At 35.9% G+C, this 21,591-nt stretch overlaps 1 protein-coding gene across 3 annotated transcripts in view; it reads left to right on the top strand.

Moving 5' to 3' along the window:
* The window catches only part of FNBP1L (formin binding protein 1 like), a 114,245-nt gene that overhangs the window by 46,295 nt on the left and 46,359 nt on the right, over nucleotides 1-21,591 (top strand). For all 3 annotated transcript variants that reach the window (XM_077746037.1, XM_077746035.1, XM_077746036.1), the window contains exon 2: nucleotides 10,332-10,447. In XM_077746037.1, coding sequence (XP_077602163.1) covers nucleotides 10,332-10,447 — 116 coding nt within the window. The remainder of the gene's footprint in view (nucleotides 1-10,331; nucleotides 10,448-21,591) is intronic.

The raw sequence follows: 21,591 nt of genomic DNA, 5'->3' as shown, positions 1-21,591 counted from the left end.
ACATTGGAAGGTGCCCACAACTGGCACTTGAGTATTTTTTGTCACTTCAGAGAACCTGTGGACAGTCCTTTGCTTTTCCATACAAGTTTAGGAATACTTTGCTTCATTTCATTCTGGGTCAGACTGCCCGCAGATATAGACCCTTTCCTCTGCTGCCTTATTGGCAGTTAACAGTTCGTTAATACTGTAGTCAGCATCTGTTAGTGATAGTGAAAGTCATCCTATACAATAACCCTCCTCTCTCGTCTCCTCACATCAGCCACAAAGATTTTCAGAGTTAAGTGCAGATTAATTTATTTTTCTTAATGTTTTGTATTTATTATTTTGTGTATTATATTACATATCATAGTCATATGAATATTTTTGGGCTGTGGAACAAATCATCTGAGTTTCCATTATTTCTTATGGGGAAATTCACTTTGATACACAAGTGCTTTGAATTGCAAACATGTTTCTAGAAGGTATTATGCTTGCAAATGAAGGTTTTATTATACTGTATTTAGAAATCTTTGTTTCTTTGTAGCTTCATATTTAGAATTATATGTCTGTTGTAATTATTTCTACTCTATAAAAGAGCAGATAACTTTGAATAGCAAATTTATTTTTTTGATTTCAGAGTTTTAGCTTATTTTTAATAAATTAAAAGGTAACTTTATATACATACGAATAGAACTCTAACCTTGACTTCAGATTCTTTTTTATTTTTATTTTTTTCAAGTATTCATTTTGGTGGGAGTAGAGTTTGCATGCATGAGAGGGAGAGAGAATATTGAGGAAGCATCTTAGGCTAAAGTGAAGTTCTACGGAGAGTTTGGAAAGGTTGTGTGGTAGGCCTTGAGCCATATTCACCCATCAGAAGAATCCTTGGTCTCCCTGAATCAGATGTCTGTGTATCTTTGCCTTCCTTAGTCTTTGTGTGGGAGCAGCCAGTGGAAAGCCCTGTGGCTGGTGCCCTGATCAGCTATGCTCCTTGTGGTTAGTAATCTGAGAGGCACATTTCTCATGGTCTCGTTACCATCCTATAATTTTTTTTGTGTGTGTGGATGCTTTTATGGCCTGCTAAGTCATTGCCTTTAAAAGACATGGTTCTATTAATAAAGGACTGTTGTGTATTCACTTATAAACCATAATTTGGAGAAGTTGAAGAATTCTACTTCTGTGTTAATGCGATGCCTATTGATTTAAATTATGAATGCAAAAGTGAGAGAGGGACTCTTCTTCCCCCTTCAGACCTCTAATACCTCCTGTATCTGAATTCTCAACTAATGATCTTGCCTCCTATTTTAGTGAAAAGAATAGAAGTAATCACAATAGATTCTCCACAAGCTACTACCACCACATCTACCAAACTTTGTAAACCGGTGCCCACTTACTAGGCTTTTCTACTGTTATAACTTGAACTGTCCATGGTCTTAGGCAAAGGTCAGCCCCACCAATTTTGTATGCCTCTGCTCTTACCTGCTTAGTGTTCACTGCTCCAGTTTTTCCCTCTTTTATGTACAGTATTAGTGTTTTCCTTTCTGTTGTATCATTTCCATTAGCATGTAATCATACTGTTTCTTCCACCTAAAAACCACCCACACTTGACCCACTTCTCTTTTTAGTTATCATCCCATATCTCTTCTTCTCTTTAAGGCAGAATTCCTTGAAAGTGGTGTCTTTATTTAATGCCTCTAATTTCTTTCTTCCTCATCCTCATTGAACTTACTACTCAAAACTCAGGGTTTTGCCATCACTACTATAACAAAACTTCTTGTTAAGGTTGTCAGTGATTTTCATAATGCTCAATACAGTGGTCCGTTCTCAGTCTTCTAACTTTCAGTAGCACTAGACAAGTAGATCACTTCTTCCTCCTTTAAATAATACATTATTCATTTGGCTTTCAAGATGCCACACTTTCTGGTTTTATTTGTACCTCACTGGTCTCTCCTTTCAATGTCCTTTACTGGTTCCTTCTCAATTCCCTAACATCTAAGTGTTGGTGTACAATAGAGCTTAATTCAGGATCATGTCTTAACATACATTTTCATGGAGACCATTTCTTTTTAATTCCAGACATATGTATTTAACTGCCCACTCAACAGATCTTGGATATCTAAGAATATCACAAACTTAACTATCTAAAACCAAAACTTTTGTCTTCTCCCCTCGACCAGACTTGTTCACTTAATTGTCCCAGTTTAGTTCAAAGAAAATTTATCCTTCTAGTTCATGGTGCTTAAAATTGAGGTCTCTCCTCCTTTCACAATCCACACTCAAAACATCAGAAAATTTTGTTGACACCGCCTTAAGAATATATCCAAAATCTTACCACTTTTCATTACTCTGCTCCTTCTACCTTGTTTCAAGCTAACCTGAGCTATGATCTGGATTATTGCAATAGCCTTCCCCCAAAGTCTCCCTTGCTTGGAGTAGTTTTTTTAATTATTACTAAAAGTTAAAAAAATTTTATTTTTTATTTTTGAGTGTGAGTTTGGGAGAGGGCAGAGGGAAAAAAAGAATCTCAGGCAGACTCCATGCTCAGCATGGAGCCCAACATGGGGCTTTATCCCCTGACGCTGGGATCATGACCACAGCCAAAATCAGGAGTCAGATGCTTAACTGACACCCCGTGAATCATTAAAAAAAAATCAACATAGCCCAGAGTGATCTCTTTAATAACCTGAGTCACGTCATGTCAGGCTAATGCTCAAGATCTTCCAGTGTGTTTTCGTCTCAAATCATTGTTAAAGCCAAGGCCCTTATGGTGGAAGATAATCTGCATTCTGACCCTCATATACTTCCCATTTTAACTTCAGTTCTTCCCTCTGCTCATTCAGCTGTAGTTTGCTTATTCAGCTTCTTGCTGTTCCTGGAATACATCAAACATATGCAGGCTCAGAATCTTAAACATTTTAACTAAACCTGAAATTGCACTAGTTCTTCAGTTAGGCAGAAGCACTAATGGTGTGGATAGTGTATCTAAAGTAATAAATCAGGAAGGCAGAATCAAATCACAAAGGTGTTTGTGGTAAAAATAGAGTTGGAGAATGAGGAGTTATCTTCTGGTTGTATCTCTTTTGGTGAGGTAGGAAGTATGGTTATTGGCTGAGAGATGGATAGGAAGTGGTGTGAATTTAAACTGTAAGAAGGTATAAGTTAGTTGGCTAGGAAAATGGGGTGGTGAATGGGTTTGGGCTAAGTAGTTTAAAGCCTTTTGGGTTAATAAACACAAATTTCAAAGTATGACCAGTTATTGTAGTTGGTTGGTTCGTCTGTCAGTCCTTCCTTCCCACCCCACCTTTTTTCACCAGCATGAGAAGGGTTTGGTGAAGAGGTAAATAGGAAACTAGGGTTGACGTTTGACAAAGCAAGAGAGGGCAAAGACAGTTGAGACTATTGGCATGGAGTGATTACAGTGATGGCTTATGGAATCCAAGCTGTGTTGAAAGAGGAGGGGCATGAACAATAGGAACGTGTCAGGATCAATGGATTGAGGTTTCTCTGTATGTGGTCAAAACATTAGTGGCCTTGGAGGGCCTGGCTGGCTCAGTTGGTAGAACATACAACTCTTGAATTCAAGCCCCTCTTTGGTCATAAAGCTTACTTTAAAAAAAAAAAAAAAAAAAAAGCTTTGCTCCTGGTGGCTGCATACTTAGTTAAGTGTCTAACTCTTGATTTTGGCTCGGATCATGATCTCCTGGTTTGTGAGATGGAGCCCTGTGTCCAGCTCTGAACTGACAGTGTGGAGCCTGCTTGGGGTTCTCTGTCTCCCTCTCTATCTGCCCCTCCTCTGCCTCTCTCAAAAATAAATAAACATTTAAAAAAGCTACTGGTCATGGGGTACTAGAGTTTGTGAGTTTGGCAGATAGGGTTAGCCATCTGAGAATGAGAGACTTGAAGTTTATTGGGAATAGGAGATACTGCACTTACAGCTAATGATGATGGAGATGATGACCATTGAAATGAGTTGCTGACATAGAGTAGAAAAGAAAGTCATGGGCAGAGAAGTAAAAAAACAAAAAACAAAAAACAAAAAAAACAGTAGGGTATTGGAAGAATTATCTGGTTAGATTTTGAAGTCACTAAAGCTTAATTTAAAATTAAATTTAATTTATTAAATTTAAGCATGAAAAGAGTAACAGGTAAGTTTTACAAATACACAAGTTTGCATCTTTTTTTTTTAAAAAACAGATAAAACTACATTTTTTAAAAAAAAAAACAGATAAAACTACAAGGAAACAAATCCAAATAATTGAGTTGTTTATTTTAAATTTAAAGTATTCCTCAGTTTAGGGGCGCCTGGGTGGCTCAGTCGGTTAAGTGTCCAACTTCGGCTCAGGTCATGATCTCATGGTTCGTGGGTTCGAGCCCTGCATCAGGCTCTGTGCTGACAGCTAGCCCAAGCCTGGAACCTGTTTCAGATTCTGTGTCTCCCTCTCTCTCTGACCCTCCCCTGCTCGCTCGTTCGCTCTCTCTCTCAGAAATAAATAAATAAAAAAGAAAGAAACATAAAGTATTCCTCAGTTTACTTTGGGGATAAACGTGGTTGACTCTGAATTACGAATTTTTTTTTTAAGCTCCATGAAACTTTAAAAACATTTCCAGTTCCATACGAACCCAAGAATGAGAAAAGTTAGTTGTATTAGATCTTAAAAATGTTTCTGCTAGTACTTTGGTAATCAGAAGTGCTGGAGAAACTTTGGCAGAAAATCAGAGCAATAGAGTAAGCCCAAACTAGGACAACAGAGTCATTATTCTGCTTTTTAGTAAAGAAAGTCTTTTTTTTAAATAGTTGTGACCCTTGGTGCTTTACCAAAAGTACATTATTGGGACTTCATTTGGATGCAAGGCTGTGTCACAGTAATTAGAAAAACAAGGATTGAATATAAAATGGTGACTTCTAATATAAATTTTGTTATACATAAAAATGCTTATTTTTACTTAAATTACATTAAAGATAAAAGTAAGGTGACTGAGTAAATTTATTATTTATTACCACACTTAACCACTATGCAGTAGAACCTTGGAGCAACATATAATTCATTTGATTTATGCTGCATAGTGTGGACATTTAGTTGGCTTTGATGCCAGCTTTAATTTAGAATGTTTTCTTCGTGTTCCCAAACGAAAAAGGTAAAACAACTTTAAACATTTTACAGAATTAAAAAACAGTACCTAAGGAAACAGAAAAATAATCTTTCTTGAATTTAAATATGAGATAGCATTTAATTAGGGCATATCACTGAGGGGAGAGAGAACATTTCACAGAAGCTGTGGTAAGAATGAGTATGTTGGAAAAGGAAGTGAGGGGTTAGTGGAGGCAAGGAAAAGGAATGAGTTAAATTCTGCTAGTAATGTGGAGTAAATCCATAGAAACAAGAGCTATGCTAAAGGTAGAGAGAATGGGGGAGTAAGGATAAGTTTCCTGTTTTGATAACTTAATATTTATTTGTAATCCATAGGTGGTTTCAGAATAGTGCTTAATTTTACTTATTTTTAAAGTTTGTCTTGAGCATTTCCTGACATGTTCCACTATATAGTCCCAAGGTATCTGCTGGCTTGGACTGGGGAGAAATAGGATCTCAGGCTTTGAAACTAAAGGGATTAAGGGGTGTTACCTATGAACACATTTATGATTGATTCTTATATTTAAGAGTTTTCTACTTTATTTTGTGTTAGTAAAAAGAATTCTTAATGTCTTTCTTCTGTCATGCTTCTGGAGTTTTTCTGATCACTAATGGTATGCTGCTCAAAAACACTGAACAACTTACCAGGAATCATGTAAAGAGAGTTTAAGCATTCGCTGTGTGTTTGTATTAGGCAGTTTCTAACTTTGAGATTTTTTTCATTTGTTCCTTTCATCAAAGCTTCCCAGTGACCCAGGATATTTTTCAAATGGCCTATTTCTTTCCTGGTGAAAGAAATGCATCATTTTTAGTAATAGTATTCACAATAGTTACTCATTTGGTTTTTAAGAACATAAAACTGGCAGTGATTTTAGAAGATAATCTTTCCTAGTCCCATCCTAGTTTTGTTGTTATCCAGCTATGGGGCACATTACTTCAGCAGTTCTGGGCATTAGCTTCCATATTTGTAAAACCAAGGGTCTGAGACCATTATTTACTAATAAATGTTAATTACTAAACTAACTTACCAAACAATGGTGTGTTGTAGTAGAAAGAAAATGAGGTCTGGAGTCAGAAATATGGTTTCCTCATTTATAAAATGCCTTGTCCAAGAGGGTTTTGAGGGTGATATTGGGTAATACATGTGAAAACACTTTGTAAATTCAAAAGTGCTATGCAGATAGAATGGTTATTCAGTCAGCAAGTAAGTGCCTTGTATGTGCTAGGCTGTGTGATGAGGTTAATTTTGTTATCAGTACCTGGTTTTAACATTTCTTAAGTCATTGAATTCCATAAAAATACTAAAATCATTGTTCACAAATGAAGCAATTCAAATGATTGGAAACTGGTAAATGAAAAATGAAAACTGAACTTGTAAGTTGTTATCTAAGGTCTCTTGGATTCAGAGTAATGACGCAACTTTATGGTGAAGTTCTTTTGCAGTTTGCAGTTGATGTTTTTGTTGAGTTCTGCTTAGAGAAAAAGTAAAATGTCTGGTAAAATTACAGAATTTAAAATGAACATTTGTTCACTGAATATATTAACATTTCAACCATGAATCTTGTTTGGATCTCTTGCTATTTACTTTGCCTTTTTGAAGATTGCTAAATTAGTTTCTCTGCTCACTTCCTTTCAAAATTTAAATCACTTATTTTTGAATGTTTGGAGTTTATCATACTTATACTGATTCTTAATATATTGTAATTAATATGTCTAGTTGAAAACCAAGATCTATTATTCAATGGATTAAATAAGTTTATCTTAAAAATAAAAAACTATTTTGTCTGCATTTTAAAGGTCATAATATTAAATCTATATTTGACAGAAATTCTTATTTGTAATTTGTGGGCTGACTGAGGCAAAATATCACATACGATATGAATATAATAGTATTTAAAATTTTCTGTGTCAAGACTTTTATCTTTCATAGGTACTTTTTTTCAATTCAGATTTTTTTCCCCCAAAGTGGTTAAAAAACAGAGAACTTTGTTTCATTTTTAGTCAAACATGTATATCTTGCCGTTATCCTGCCTTTTAATGCTGGTTGGTATGTTTCCTAGATGGCCTTTATTTGAGATTTGTTTACTTAATACATACATGAAAATCTTAGTTAAAAAATAATTAACTCAATTATTTGGCTCCTCTGAGGTTTTCTACTTAGACAGTTGTCCCGTGATATTTTTGAATATTTAAGTAATCTGAGCACCTGCATGGCTCATTTGGTTAAGCGTCTGACTTCTCATGGTCCATGGGTTCGAGCCCCGTGTCTGTGCTGACTGTTCAGAGCGTAGAGCCTGCTTCAGATTCTGTGTCTCCCCCTCTCTCTGCCCCTCCCCTGCTCATGCTGTCTCTCTTTGTCTCTCAAAAACAAATAAATGGTAAAAAAAGAAAGAAAAAATATATGATGGCTGTATCATGATGGACTAAAATGGTTTCCCATGAGAAGATTATTTGAAATCTGGCCACAGATCTGTTACTATCAGTATTGACACTTGCCCTGAATGTATTTTGAATCTTAGGATAGTCAGATAATAATATGAAGCCATCAGAATAAAGCAAAAGTTTGAAAAAATAAGAAGCCAGATGGTGACGTCTGACACGATCAAGAATATACTAAATTTCACTGAATTTACTAATAAGTGTTTGGAAGCTCCCTCCTTTTATTGTGGTAAAGTAGAAGTACATTTACCATTTATGTGTACAATTTATTGATAATAAGTATATTCATGATGTTGTACAGTCATCACGGCCATCATCTCTAGAACTTTTTAATCTTTCCAAAGAAACTCTACGTATTAAACAGTAACTCCCCATTCTCCCCTCAGCCTCTAGGAACCACATTTCTACTCTCTGTGTCTATATATTTGACTACTCTAGGGACTTAATATAAATGGAATCACAGTATTTGTTCTGACTGGATTATTTCACTTAGAATAACTTCTTCAAGGTTCATCCATGTTATAGTATGTGTCAAAATATCCTTTTTAGAGGCTGAATATTAGTCCATTGTATGTATATACCATAGTTTGTTCATTCATCTATTGATGGACACGTGAGTTGTTTTCATCTTTTGGTTATTGTGAATAATGCTACTGTTAACATGAGTGTGCTGGAATCCTCTCAGATTTCAGACTTAATGGTGAAAGCATGCTTTTAGAAATACATTGCTCTTCTTTTTGTGGTAATAATAGTGATATAGTGTATGTAAAACAACATGGTGACAAACTAATGATCTCAACAAATACTATTAGAAATACTTTAGGAAAAGTTACATGTTGAAAGTATGCTTATACAGTTTGATTATGGTATCTCAGCATATAGTGTTTTAAGATTGTTTCAGTAATAAAGTGTGTTTAGAACTACTTTTTTTGTGAACCATTGAAGGAGAGATATGTTGACGTTTTATTCTCAATAGTAAATTATTTGAACAGTGTTTTATGAAGAAAGCCTATAACCAGTGATATAGCAGTGTACTGAAAGGAATTTTAAAAAGGAAATTGGGATATGATTGCAAGTTACTCACTTCCTCATTTATCAGTAAGCAAAAAAAAGTGAAGCCAGAACTCCACAGAATATGATAGCATATTTTTATTATGATCAGTTTTATGAAAATAATGCCTTTGTAATACGGTAGATAGACTTTTTACAGTATTTCCAAATGAAGCTTGCCCTTCAGTGGTATATTTGATTTTGTTTAGCTTCATTGAGTGCCTGCTATGGTGCCAGGTATTATTATGCCTTGGGAGTTCTGAGATGAATAATACATGGTTCCTGACCTTAAAGAGTATGGCAAGTGAGTAAGACAGTAATTTTTAAGCTTCTGTACAAGAAAGGAAATAATAAAACTAAAAGGCAACCTATGGAAAGAGAGAAGATATTTGCAAATCATATATCTATCTGATAAGGGGTTAATGTCCAAAATATGTAAAGAACTTGATCAACACCAAATGCCCCCCCCCCAAAATAATCAGATTAAAAGTGGGCAGAGGACCTAAATAGACATTTTTCCAAAGAAGACATAACAGATGGCCAACAGACACATTAAAAGATGCTAAACATTCCTGATCATCAGGGAATGCAAAGCAGAACTAGAGTTGTCACCTCAGACCTGTCAGAATGGCTGAAAACAACACAAGAAACAATAGGTGTTGGTGAGGATATGGAGAAAAGGGAACATGGAGCCCTCCACTGCTGGTGGGAATGCAAACTTGTGCAGCCACTCTGGAAAACAGTATGGAGGGTCCTCAAAATAGAACTGCCCTATGATCCAGCAATCATACTACTGGTATTTACTCAAGGAATACAGAAGTACTAATTCAGTGGGTTGTATGCACCCAAGTGTTTAAAGCAGCATTATCTACAATAGCCAAATTATGGAAACAGCCCAAATGTCCACTGACTGATAAATGGATAATGAACTCGTGGTGTGTGTGTGTAAAGAAGCCGTAAAAAAAAAAAAAAAAGAAATCTTGCCATTTGCAGGGACATGGATGGAGTTGGAGAGTATTATTATAAGCAAAATAAGTCAGAAAAATACCATATGGTTTTACTCATGTGGAATTTAAGAAACAAGCAAGCAGTGGGGGAAAAAAGAGAGGCAAACCAAGACTCTTAACTATAGAGAACAAACTGTTGGTTATCAGAAGGGCAGTGAGGTGGGGAGGAATGGGTGAGATTGGTGACTAAGGAATGCACTTGTGAAGAGAACTGCGTGATGTATGGAAGAGTTAAATCACTATTGTACACCTGAAAATAATAATTACACTGTTACCTAACTGGAATTTAAATAAAATCTTTTAAAAAGAACAATTAACTTTTAGTTAAAGTCCCCCAGCCTTGGGGAACCATATAAAGACCAATATATCCCAGTCTGAGAATTTAGGGTCATTTTTTTGGAAGCTATAATATCTGAACTAAATCTCAGAGGAGGAATAAAAGTAAATTGTAAGAAGATGATCAGGAGAGAGTGTTGCCTCCGGAGGAAACCACGTGTGTAAAGGCATTCAGACATGAAGCTCTCTGATTTATGCTAAAACATTTTGCATTTATAACCTATTTCTGTGTAGATCTTAAAGGAAGAGGTGAGTGGAGACCAGCAGAGCAGCCTAGATTTTTTTTTCCTTTTATACCTTGTTACTTCTCTGAATAAACATCAGAGGCTGGTTAAAATATTTGTGGATAAAATTTTAGACTTTTCAGTGTGTTTTTACCTTCTCTTTCTAGGATCAATTCGACAGCTTAGACAAGCATACACAATGGGGAATTGACTTCTTGGAAAGATATGCCAAATTTGTTAAAGAGAGGATAGAAATTGAACAGAACTATGCGAAACAATTGAGGTAAGTTATAATTTTTTTCAGTTCCCAGAAACGAAGTTATATCTTTAAATAGTTGGATAGTAGATCAGTGTAAATTCTGTGGATTTTTTTGGTCATAATTAGATTGAATTAGGTAACTGATTTGTTTTAATGATCAATGTAATTAAATAATTGCTAGTACCACCAGGAATATTGGCTAGCTAGATCATGCATAGATGTCATTCCAGAAACATACTTAAAATGCTCAAATCAGGAAGCAAAATGCCAGGAAAAAGAAATACCTGAGTTATATACGTTTCCCCTGTAACTTTTGCTTAAGTAATCTTTCAAAATCATTGAAGATTTCTTCAGTTTCTCAGTTCCTGAGAGTTTCTAGAACTTGGAAATTGAATGTGCTGAGCTGAATTTCTGTCAGAAATCAGATATATGTATTACTGATGAAAGTAATGTTAGAGTATGTTTTAGAAGATAATAGTTTTAAAGGGAAAATTTTAGCCATAAAACAAACGGAATTTATCTTAAGATTTTGTTCAAGTGGAAAATTGTAAGACTACAACTTGACAAATAGTTTTGGTAGAACTTAATAAAAAAGGTGCTTAAAGCCTTAAAGCCTAGACACCAATATATGGTTCTAGGTAGCAGTGTTAGGGTTCCTTATATTGCGAGTGACCGAAAAATCCAACCTACAACTGGCACACATGACTAAAAAATTCAGGTATACTTAGGGGCACCTGGGTGGCTCAGTCAGTTTAAGTGTCCATATCTTGGTTTTGGCTCCAGTCATGAACTCACGGTTGGTGAGATCGAACCCCACTTTGATCTCTGTGGTGACAGTGTGGAGCCTACTTAGGATTCTTTTTCTCCCTCTCTCTCTGATCTTACTCCATTCTCTCTCTCTCTCTCTTTTTCTCTCTGTCTCAAAATAAATAAGCATTTTTAATTAAAAAAAATTATGTATATTTTGATTCAAAGGTCAAATGTGTCCAGGCACCATTTCCTGGCTCTGCTTCCCCTTGTTGCCTTTATTCTCAGCTTCCATTCAGTACTATCCTTTTTGCCCCTTTAGCTCTAGATTTCTTATCTTCATACCTCCACATTCCAGGGAAGAATGATGGTCTTTTCTGTTGTGCATTTGGGGGAGGAGAGAGGAAGGAAAAGGGAGAAAGAAGAAATTGAAAACAGGGAGAGGAGCGGGATGGAAGGAAAGCAGAGTGCAAGCTTGTGCCACCTTCTTTTTTCCAGAAACTCCAGTGAAGGTCACCTTTTTTCATCCTAAACGTGGTTAGGTTATACGCTTCTCCTGAACAGTTCAGAGGTGAAAATACTCTTAGGTTGACTTCTAGATAGTGATAGGGGAGGATAGTTACCCTTTAGAAATTTAAATGGGTGGCAGAAGGTTGGGGGATATTTGAGTGATAAATCACATATATCTACTACAGTAGTAGTGCTGTATGTAACTATTGACTGGTTATAAGGGATGAAATAGACTAGTATGAATAGATTACTTACAATATTTTTATAATGATATACATACTATTATATTGACATTTGCTAACATAGTGGCATCATGCTAATTTCCTGATCCTATTCATTTCCTCTGGTTTTTGTGGGGTTTTTTGGTTGTTGTTGTTGGGAGAGAAACAGAGCATGAGGGGAGAGGGGCAGAGACACAGACTTAAAAGCAGACTCCAGGCTCTGAGCTGTTAGCACAGAGCTTGTGTGGGGCTTGAACTAATGAGATGTGAGAGCATTACCTGAGCTGAAGTTGGATGCTTAGTTGGAAGCTGAGCCACCCAGGTGCCCCCCCGCTTTTTAAAAACAAGGTATTTTCCATATGAAAACATGAACCAGCAAACCTACTAGTATATTGATAATAATAATGATAATATTTCACCTGTCTGAAAGTTATGATCTGGGAACTTTACCCAGAATCTAGAATTCTTTACCCAGAATCAAGAAGCATTAAGGACCCGTGAGAGGTTAAAATAGCAATAAAAAAAAGTAATCACCTGTGAACAATGGAAAATTTCCCTCATTTGATTTTCAGTTTGATCTCAGTTTTAGCACAGTAAGTTGTCTGGTTTCCAAGTTTTCGAATGAAAGTGAGGATAAGAAATGTTACAGACAATGTAGTGATGGCAGTTTGAAGTGACAGTAAACACAAAGTTTAACATATTACAAAAAATCAGATGAAAACAGTGTTTCTAACATAAAAGTAGCATGTCAGTAAGGGAATGATGAAAAATACTATGGAATAAGCAGTTTAAACAAATCTGGTATAGCAGGATAAACTTAAAAGGCTATTCAGTCCCATCAGTGTAAAAAAGCACATTGTAGAACTGAATGTACAGCAAGATCTCCTTCTTTACTCGTGTGTGTGTATACAGTTATGTGTAAAAGTTGTATGTATTCTGAAGAGGTCTAGGATACACCCCAAATTGGTTTATAGTGGTTGTCCCTAGGGAATGGGAGCGGGGGTGGAAGGGGAAGGAACTTCCACTCTTTACTTAGACTTTTGAATTATTGAAGTTTTTTCAGTGATTGTGTATTATTTTTATACTTTAAAGCACTTGTTCTTAAGCAAAGAAGATGATATATTTCAAAAGAAAATTCTGTTACAAATTATAAAATAAAAATTGGTAATTTAGGGGTACGTGGGTAGCTCAATCAGTGAAGCGTCCGACGTCGGCTCAGGTCATGAACTTGTGGTTCAAGCCCTGCCAGAGCTTGGAGCCTGCTTCGGATTCTGTGTCTCTCTCTTTCTCTCTGTTCGTCCCCAACTTGCTCGCTCTCACACTCTCTCTCTCTCTTAAAAGTAAATCTTAAAAAGATATTTTAAAAAATTAATATTTATAAGGTAGAACTTTCGGAATCTGGATGTCTTGAATAACTCTGGCTTCAGGGTTTCAGGAAGGCCAAGGTTTTACCAGAGTAATAGGGCTAATCAAATGGCAGATTTGTTAGCCTTTCTGTTTTGTGGCTGATAATACTCATAATTTTCATTGAAGCAAGGGTGGCTAGAGCCCACAATTACATGATAAGAAAGTACAATTTTGTAGGAGAAAGTAGGCTTTATTATGCAGAGACCTACAGATACTGTAGATCAGTGATTTGCATCTTTTCTTCTGTCCCAGCTCAGTAAAGAAATTTGGCACATTTCCATCTTAACAGTGGCTCTCCAATGTAGTGATTTTCAACAAAGACAGGATTATTGGAAGGTGTTGAGGAATTCCAGTAAGGTAGAATTGGGAAGAGTCATGTGTAACTTAAACCACTGACTCCCTTTTCTCTGTCTATATTGAGATTTGCTCCTTTGGCTGAGTACTTAACAAATTGTTGAATTATCAGCTGCTCTTTATAGTATCCAAAGGGAAGAAATTTGCCTTGTTTAATTTCCTCTTCTTTAATGGGAAAAATTCTTTACTCTTTTTGCTACCACAAAGGACAATTTCTTTTATAGTGAGGCAGCCTTTTCCCCCTCTTTTAAATAATAACTATATTCAGAATGTTATACATTTATATTTTAGATATGTTATAAGATTAAAATTTCTCAGTCTTTAGTACCCTTAGTTTATTTTCTTTTTACCCCTCTTTTATTTGTCTGATTTGATGGCTCTTTAACTTTATTTTGAGTTTTGATATTGGTTTGAGGATGGGAATAAATAGAAAATAAAGCATTTAATCATGTATGGAAAGCTAGTTTTGATGTGGCAATGTTGGGATTTGGGAGCAAATGGCCAAAGAATTCTTGAGATGTCTTTGGTACAAGGTGGTTTTATTAAAGCATGGGGACAGGACCCAGGGGCAGAAAGAGCTGCACTGGGATTGTGAGGAGGGACTTATTATATACTTTCAAGTGGGAGGGGGTTAGGAAGAGTGTTAAGTGTCTAAGGAATTTGTAAGCAAGATTTCTAGGACCTTGAGGGGCTAGTTGTTACTAGGAAAAGGTCATTTATTATTCTCTAGTAAAACCTTAGTCATGAGACCCTTCAGATGTATATCAGTGGCCATATGCTTGGAGGATGATTGCTAACATGTAACTTGGGGTGTGGAGATAAAGGAGGTTTCCAAAGGAATATTTTATATGTTAAAGGAGAATTACAGGATCCTGGAGGTTGGGATAAAGGTAAGCTTAAGACTGTCTTTTGCCCTTAGCAAAGTATTAACATCAAGGAAGTTGAGTTCCTAGAAGAAGGTCACTCTGCCTGTCTCAGGGACTTGTCAGTGGACTGTGTAATTTGTGAAGAAATTGAATTTTTTCTTTTGTCTTTGTCCTCTACATCAGTTACAGATAATTATCTCCATTTTGAGTGATGATATATAGTGACTTCAGATTGCTTGGTAGAAGGCTTTTTTGTTTGTAGGCATAAAAAACCTGAAATTGGTCATTTTAATAAACTTACACTATTGTATTTGTATGGCAGAGATTAAAATTTCTTAGTAAAAAAATGAAGCTGTATGTACATGATAGGTATGTATTATTTACTTTTTTTCTAGTAAAGATAATTACAGTATCAAGTTCCATCATAGAGATTGCTCTATGAAATTATATTCCCCTACTTCCACAGACCATTTCTTTTTGGTTCAGATATGGCAGTGTGGTAAAGTGGAAGAGAAATAGATTGGATGACAGAAGCTTAACAGGTACTCTTATCTAGAACAGAAATCTCTCCAAATTCCTTTTGGTCTTATGTTGTATACCAAGGCCAAGCCTGGCCAAGATAGCTAGTCCTCCTAGAGATGATTGAATATAAGTTCAGTGAATAAATCATTGAATGATTTGTGTTTCAATTTAGTTTAGAAATGAGGATCTCTGCTCATATGCTGAAACTTTGACAAAGTACTGCTTTTTATCCATACTAGAGTTTTTGTCATTTACATCATTGTGATGAGGTGGTTCTACCGAGAGCTGTCATAAATATTTAGGGTAGGCTTAGGTATAGACTAATCCAAATAAAACTAGTTTCTGTTTTATATTTAGTCTCTACTTTCTCATGCCTGTTTATCAGAATTTTCTGTTGTCACTCTATTTAGTCTCAGAATAACCCAGGGAGCTCATCTTAGTACTGCTTTGATGAAAGTGGAAATTACGTTTAATTTTTGGTTGGCCATTGTTTAACTTTGCTACTTTGATCCCCTTTGATTTTTTGATCAACTGCCAAATACAGCAAACCCTGATCATGGCATCTGGCTAGAGGCAGGAGGAACTATTGTCCATATTTGGAGTTTAGATGAACTTTCTTCATAGAATTAGATCCTTTGGAAATTCTTTTATTCCTTTCAATCCTCACTGAGCCTGCCTGGGTACACTTATATAGGTGCCTGTCTGAGATGATTTATTGGCTACATAATTGTGTTTTTTAAAAGAATTGTTTTAATGTTTATTTTTGAGAGAGCGAGAGAGAGTGAGCGAGAGAGAGTGTGAGCCTGAGCAGGGTAGGGCAGAGAGAGAGAGGGAGACAATCAATCTGAATCAGGCTCCAGTCTCTGAGCTGTCAGTGCAGAACCCCATGCAGGACAGTCACTCACTAACCAGGAGATCATTACCCGAGCTGAAGTCGATTATGTAAGTGACATTGTGCTTCTTAATTCTAGAATATCATCACCTATGAAAATGTAAAACTTCACAGAGGAGAGAGATTTTTGTTTGTTGTGCGTACTACTTATTTCCTAGCTTCTAGGACAGTGCCTGGCACAGAGCAAGCCCTTTTTTGGTATTTACTGAATACTTACATAGCATTTATTGTGTCAGCACTATTCTAGTGCTTTTGTACATACTGATGGGTTTTGTCTTCATAAAAACCCAGTGAGGTTTCAGGTATTATTTTAAAGATAGGAAACTGAGTTACAGAGGTGAATAGTTAGTTGGCTTCAAAGTATCTGCAGAGTCTGGCCTCTGTATTATGTATATTACATAGTATACATACACAGTATACTATATAATATACTATAGTATATTATGCTTCAGCATAGAAAGAATGAATAATTCTCTCTTGAGAATTTTTTTTTCCCATCACCAGTGCCTAGTACCACTGAGACATCTTTTTGACTCAAGTATTTTACTAAAGACAATAATAAATTATCTAGAAACTATAGCATAGTCTTTACAACTAACACATCTGTTTATAATGCAATAGTTACAGAAATTTGATCAAAATGTGAATTAAATAATGCCCTTCATAAGTTTAGGTCTAGTTGTATGTTTTCCATGAAAATAAGAATAGGTTCAAAAAAAAAAGGTTAACACCTTAGAAGTCCTTTTAAGAAAATGTTTTTTTCATTAGGGAAAGTGGGGGAAAAACACCCCTTTCAAGAAACCCTGTTTATTTTCATTTCCTTTGCAAAACATTAAGAATACTTTTGGGTGTTTTTAAAAAAAATTTTTTTAATGGTTTTATTTCGAAGAGAGAGAGAGAGAGAGAGAGAGCGCCAGCGTGAGCAGGGGAGGGTCAGAGAGAGAGGGAGTCACAGACTCTGAAACAGGCTCCAGGCTCTGAGCTGGCAGTCAGCACAGAGCCTGACACGGGGCTCGAACCCACGAACCGCAAGATCATCACCTAAGTGAAAGTCGGATGCTTAACCGACTAAGCCACCCAGGCTCCCCCTTTTGGGTGTTTTTTAAACCTCATGTAGAAAGTGTTTTTTAAATTAAGAGAACTTAAGATAAATACTTTTTTTAAAAGTTCATTTATTTTAGAGAGAGAGAGAGAATGAATGAGCTGGGGAGGGGCAGAGAGAAGGAGACAGAGGATCCAAAGCAGGTTTTGTGCTGAGAGCAGAGGGTCTCATGTGGGCTTCAAACTCGTGAAGAACCGTGAGGTCAAGACCTGAGCCAAAACCAAGAATTGGACGCTTAACTGACTGAGCCACCCAGGCGCCCCCTGCTTTTTTACATTTAATTTTTTAAATTGTGGTAAAATGTTCTTACTATATAATTTGCCATCTTCCTCATTTTAAGTGTACCCTTGAGCCGCATTAAGTGTATTTCCACCATTTTGTGACCAATCTCCAGAGCTTACTCATTTTGAAAAACTAAAATTCTGTACCTGTTTAACAATTCCCCATTTTTCCCCTTCTCCCAGCCCCTGCAATTCTGCTTTCTGTTTCTATGAATTTGACTACTCTAGGAACCTCCTAAGTAAAATGATATAGTTTTTGCGTTTTTTTGGACTGGCTTATTTCACTTATAATGTAAGGGTTACACATGCTGGGGCATGTTTAGGATTTTCTTCCTTTTTAAGGCTGCATATTATTCCATTGTATGTATATAACACAATGGTATCTGTTTATCTGTTAATGGACATTTGGGTCTACCTTTTGGCTATTATGAATAATGATGATTTGAACAGGTGTGTATAAATATTTGTTTGAGTCCCTGCTTTCAGTTCTTTAGAGTTACATACCCAGACTAGGAATTGCTGGATCATACAATAAATCTGTGTTTAATTTTTTGAAGAACTACCATACTGTTTTCCTCAGTGACTGTGAACTGTTTTGCATTTCCCACCAGCAGTGCCCAAAGGTTCCAACACGTAAAATTTAACACTTAACACTTAACATGTTCTTGCCAACACTTAAAATTTCTGTGCATTGGTTTTTGTTTTTGAGAGTAGCCATCTTAACGGGTGCCACAGATTTGTTTGTGGTTCTTATTTGCATTTCCCTTAATGATTAGTGATTTTTGAGTATTCTTACGCTTGAGAGCCATTGGTGTATCTTGGGAGAAATGCTATTCAAGTTCTTTGGTCCAATTTTTAAATCAACTTATTTATTTATTTATTTTTTTGGTTACTGAATTTTAAGTGTTTGAATATATATTCTGGATCTTAATCCCTTATCAGGTATATGAATTACAGATTCTTTCACCCATTCTGAGGTTGCCTTTTCATTCTGTTGATTGTGACCTTGGATGCATAAGTTTTACATTTTGATGTATAGGTTACTTTTTCTTTAATTGCCTGTGCTTTTGGTGTCATATCCAAGAAATCATTGCCAAATCTGGTGTTATGAAGCTTTCCCCTGACTTTTTCTTAAAAGAGCTTTTGTAGTGTTAGGTCCTGTGTTTAGGTCTTTGATCCATTTTGAGTTAATCTTTTTATATGGCTGAAGGTAAGGGTATACACCTTCATTTTGTCTATGGATATCTTTTATGTTTAATTTTACACTGTATAAGGAAAGATTCATGGCTGTAAGTGATGGAAAACCCAGTTTGAATGCTGAGTATAATAAATTTATTGATTTATTTATTGATAATCTTTAATTGATTTTACTTTTTAATTGAGTTCAAGAAAAGGTTGAATAGTCAAGTTGCTGGAAGGCCTGGAATGTAGCTAGGTCAGGGATAAAAAAAAAAAAAGTATCTCAAACACAGCCCTTTGTTTTCTTCTTTTGCTCTAAAAAAATTATTTTTTTGTTTTTATTTTTGGATTCTTTTGGTGGGTTGCCTCCATTCTTTCAGTCAGACTGGCTTTCTCTGTATAGCAGGAAATCTACTCCCCAGCAGTACCAGTTTTATGTCTCAAATATTCAGCTCTCATACTGGCCTCAAGGTCCCAAGACCTAAAAATTATAGGAAGAAAACTTTTTGTCCCAGTGAGATTCAGTTTTCTATCTCTAGATCACTTACTCCAGGCCCATAAATAGGGCCACTTGAATTAATCTGGCAACTCCTAAGCATGTTAACTCTTAGATGGGTGGGGAGGGACAGTTAAGAAGAGGGATGCTGATCAGTCTCAGGTATGTAATAATATGCTTTGGCCAGTAGAAATAGTATGAGTTGTATCCCATTTTGCAAATAAATATGATATTGGTCACCTGTTAAATAAGCATTAGAGCTCAGCTTCTCATTGAAAGGTGGTTGAAAATGTATCGAGGTGATTTTCAGCCTTTAAAAATCCTTGAGTTGTCTTCTGTTCCATCATTTAACTGTAATATGTAGTTTTAATAGAAGTGAATTAAAATTTTGAGAAATTATTTGAAATATTCTATAATTTTCCCTAAAACCAAAAATAAATAAAAATATGACAATATATAAAAAAGATTAAAATCAGCAATTTAAATTTAAGTAGTGTGATTATATTTAATATTACATATATAATTAGTATACATATGGAATACTGTAAGTTTTGGAGAAGCCCATTAAATTTAGAAGCTTTCGGGGCACCTGGGTGGCTCAATCGGTTAAGCATCCGACTTTGGCTCAGGTTATGATCTCATGGTTTGTGGGTTCAAGCCCTGAGTTGGGCTCTGTGCTGACAGCTAGCTCAGAGCCTGGAGCCTGTTTCCGATTCTGTGTCTCCCTCTCTCTGACCCTCCCCTGCTCACACTGTCTCTATCTCTCTCTCTCTCTCTCAAAAATAAATAAAGCATTAAAAAAAATTTAAATTTAGAAGCTTTGTCTGACCACTGAAGGAAAAATGTTCATTCCTTTGTATCTAGAGTGTGAGATCCTAAGGTAGTTGGAACACATGGGTGAACTACACGTGTATCAAAGCATCAGCATGTCTTAGACATCTATTTTAATCTATTTAATTTCTTTGATATGTATTGCATGTGTATAAAACTTTGTGTTTCAGTTAATTCCTAATTTATAGCACCCTACTCAAAAATATGACATATATAAACTGCTATCATGATTGGTTACTTGTATAATCTCTGGACTTGTTAGAAGTTTGTGAAAAAGAATAGCCTAGGGGAACTGACAGGGTAGATTTCTTGAGAGTGATGAATTGCCTAAAATATCTTCAGTTGAGCAGTAACCTGAATGCTTTATACTTCCATGTTTAAACAGCCACTTTGAGATTTATTTGACCTAATAAGCATATTATGTTAAAAATGTGAAGCAGGGATTTATGGGACTTACTAATCATTCACACTTGTTTATGAACTTTTCCTGAGTTTAGACTTTTTTCTTGGAAGTTTCAAAGAAGATCAGCTGTTTTGCAGGGAATACATTTTTTATGTTCTCACCATTAATTTTTTTAAAAAAGTACAAAAATAGTATATGATTATTACAATACATTTAAATTCAAGTCCTTTCCCAGCCCCTCTCCCTAGAATTGAGTACAGTTAATAATTTGTTGTGTCTTTTTCCAGAACATGTTTTCCTAGAATAGAAGTTTTGATTTGGTGGAATACAAGCAAAACATTTTGGACCATAGTTTTTCCAGTGGCAGGCTTGGCTTGGATGGAGGCTAGTGGCTTGTGTACGGATGGTTCTGTGGGCTCTTTATACTTTGGTTTTGGGAACAGTTGCTATAAATGGGTGGCTTTTACATAAAGAATGGCAAGAGTGATTTAAAAAATTTCTTAGGACTAACCTTACATTGCAAAAGATAAAAGTAATTGTTACTTTCTTCTTCCTCTTCCCTCTTCTGTAAATATGCTCTTCCTCCCAGAAGCTAGAGTTTGTTTATTTATTTTAGTGTTTATTTATTTTTGAGAGAGAAATACTGTGAGCGGGGGAGGGGCAAAGAGATAGGGAGACACAGATTCTGAACTCAGGAACTGTGAGATCATGACCTGAGCTGAAGTCGGACACTTAACTGACTGACTGAGCCACCCAGGTGCCCCCAGAAGCTAGAGTTTGAATTAATATTTTTTTATGCTATGTTTAAGCTCTGTTATGACTTTTGTGGGTAACATGTACAAGTTCAAGTGATCACTGTCTAGGGTAGCCCATGTGGTAACTCAAAATCCCAAACTGTTTCCATCATCCATCTCAGCATGGAGCCTCCACAGTTGCTTCAGCCGGGAATTGGAGAGCCTTAGGGTTATGCACAAGTTGTCAATGCTTTAGTCTGATAGTTACACAGAGCTTATGTCCCATGATACAGAATTAGCCATGTGGTCCTGCCTAACTGCAGGGGAGCCGGGAAATGTACAAAATAACACGTGTTTATGATTAGCAGAAGTGTATCTGCCACAGGCTATTAAAAAGTAAAGGGTAGTGAGTGATGCAGGTAGGCAAAACAGCTAATGCCTGGAATTATAAACCAGCTATAGCCTGGAATTCTAAACCGTGCTTAAAAAATGTTGGTATACAAAAATGTGTTCAGAGTTTGAAACTACTTGCTCTTTGAAATGTTTTTTTGCCCAAGTTTCACTTGTTTTTGCTTAAAGTAATCCATGGACTCAATAATTTTAAACATAATTTCTAGGGGCAC

The sequence above is a fragment of the Crocuta crocuta genome, unplaced genomic scaffold (assembly GCF_008692635.1).
Source record: "Crocuta crocuta isolate KB4526 unplaced genomic scaffold, BGI_CrCroc_1.0 scaffold48, whole genome shotgun sequence".
Lineage (NCBI taxonomy): Eukaryota > Metazoa > Chordata > Mammalia > Carnivora > Hyaenidae > Crocuta > Crocuta crocuta.
The sequence above is the reverse complement of the archived record's forward strand: the minus strand, read 5'-3'. Positions and strand labels throughout refer to the sequence as shown.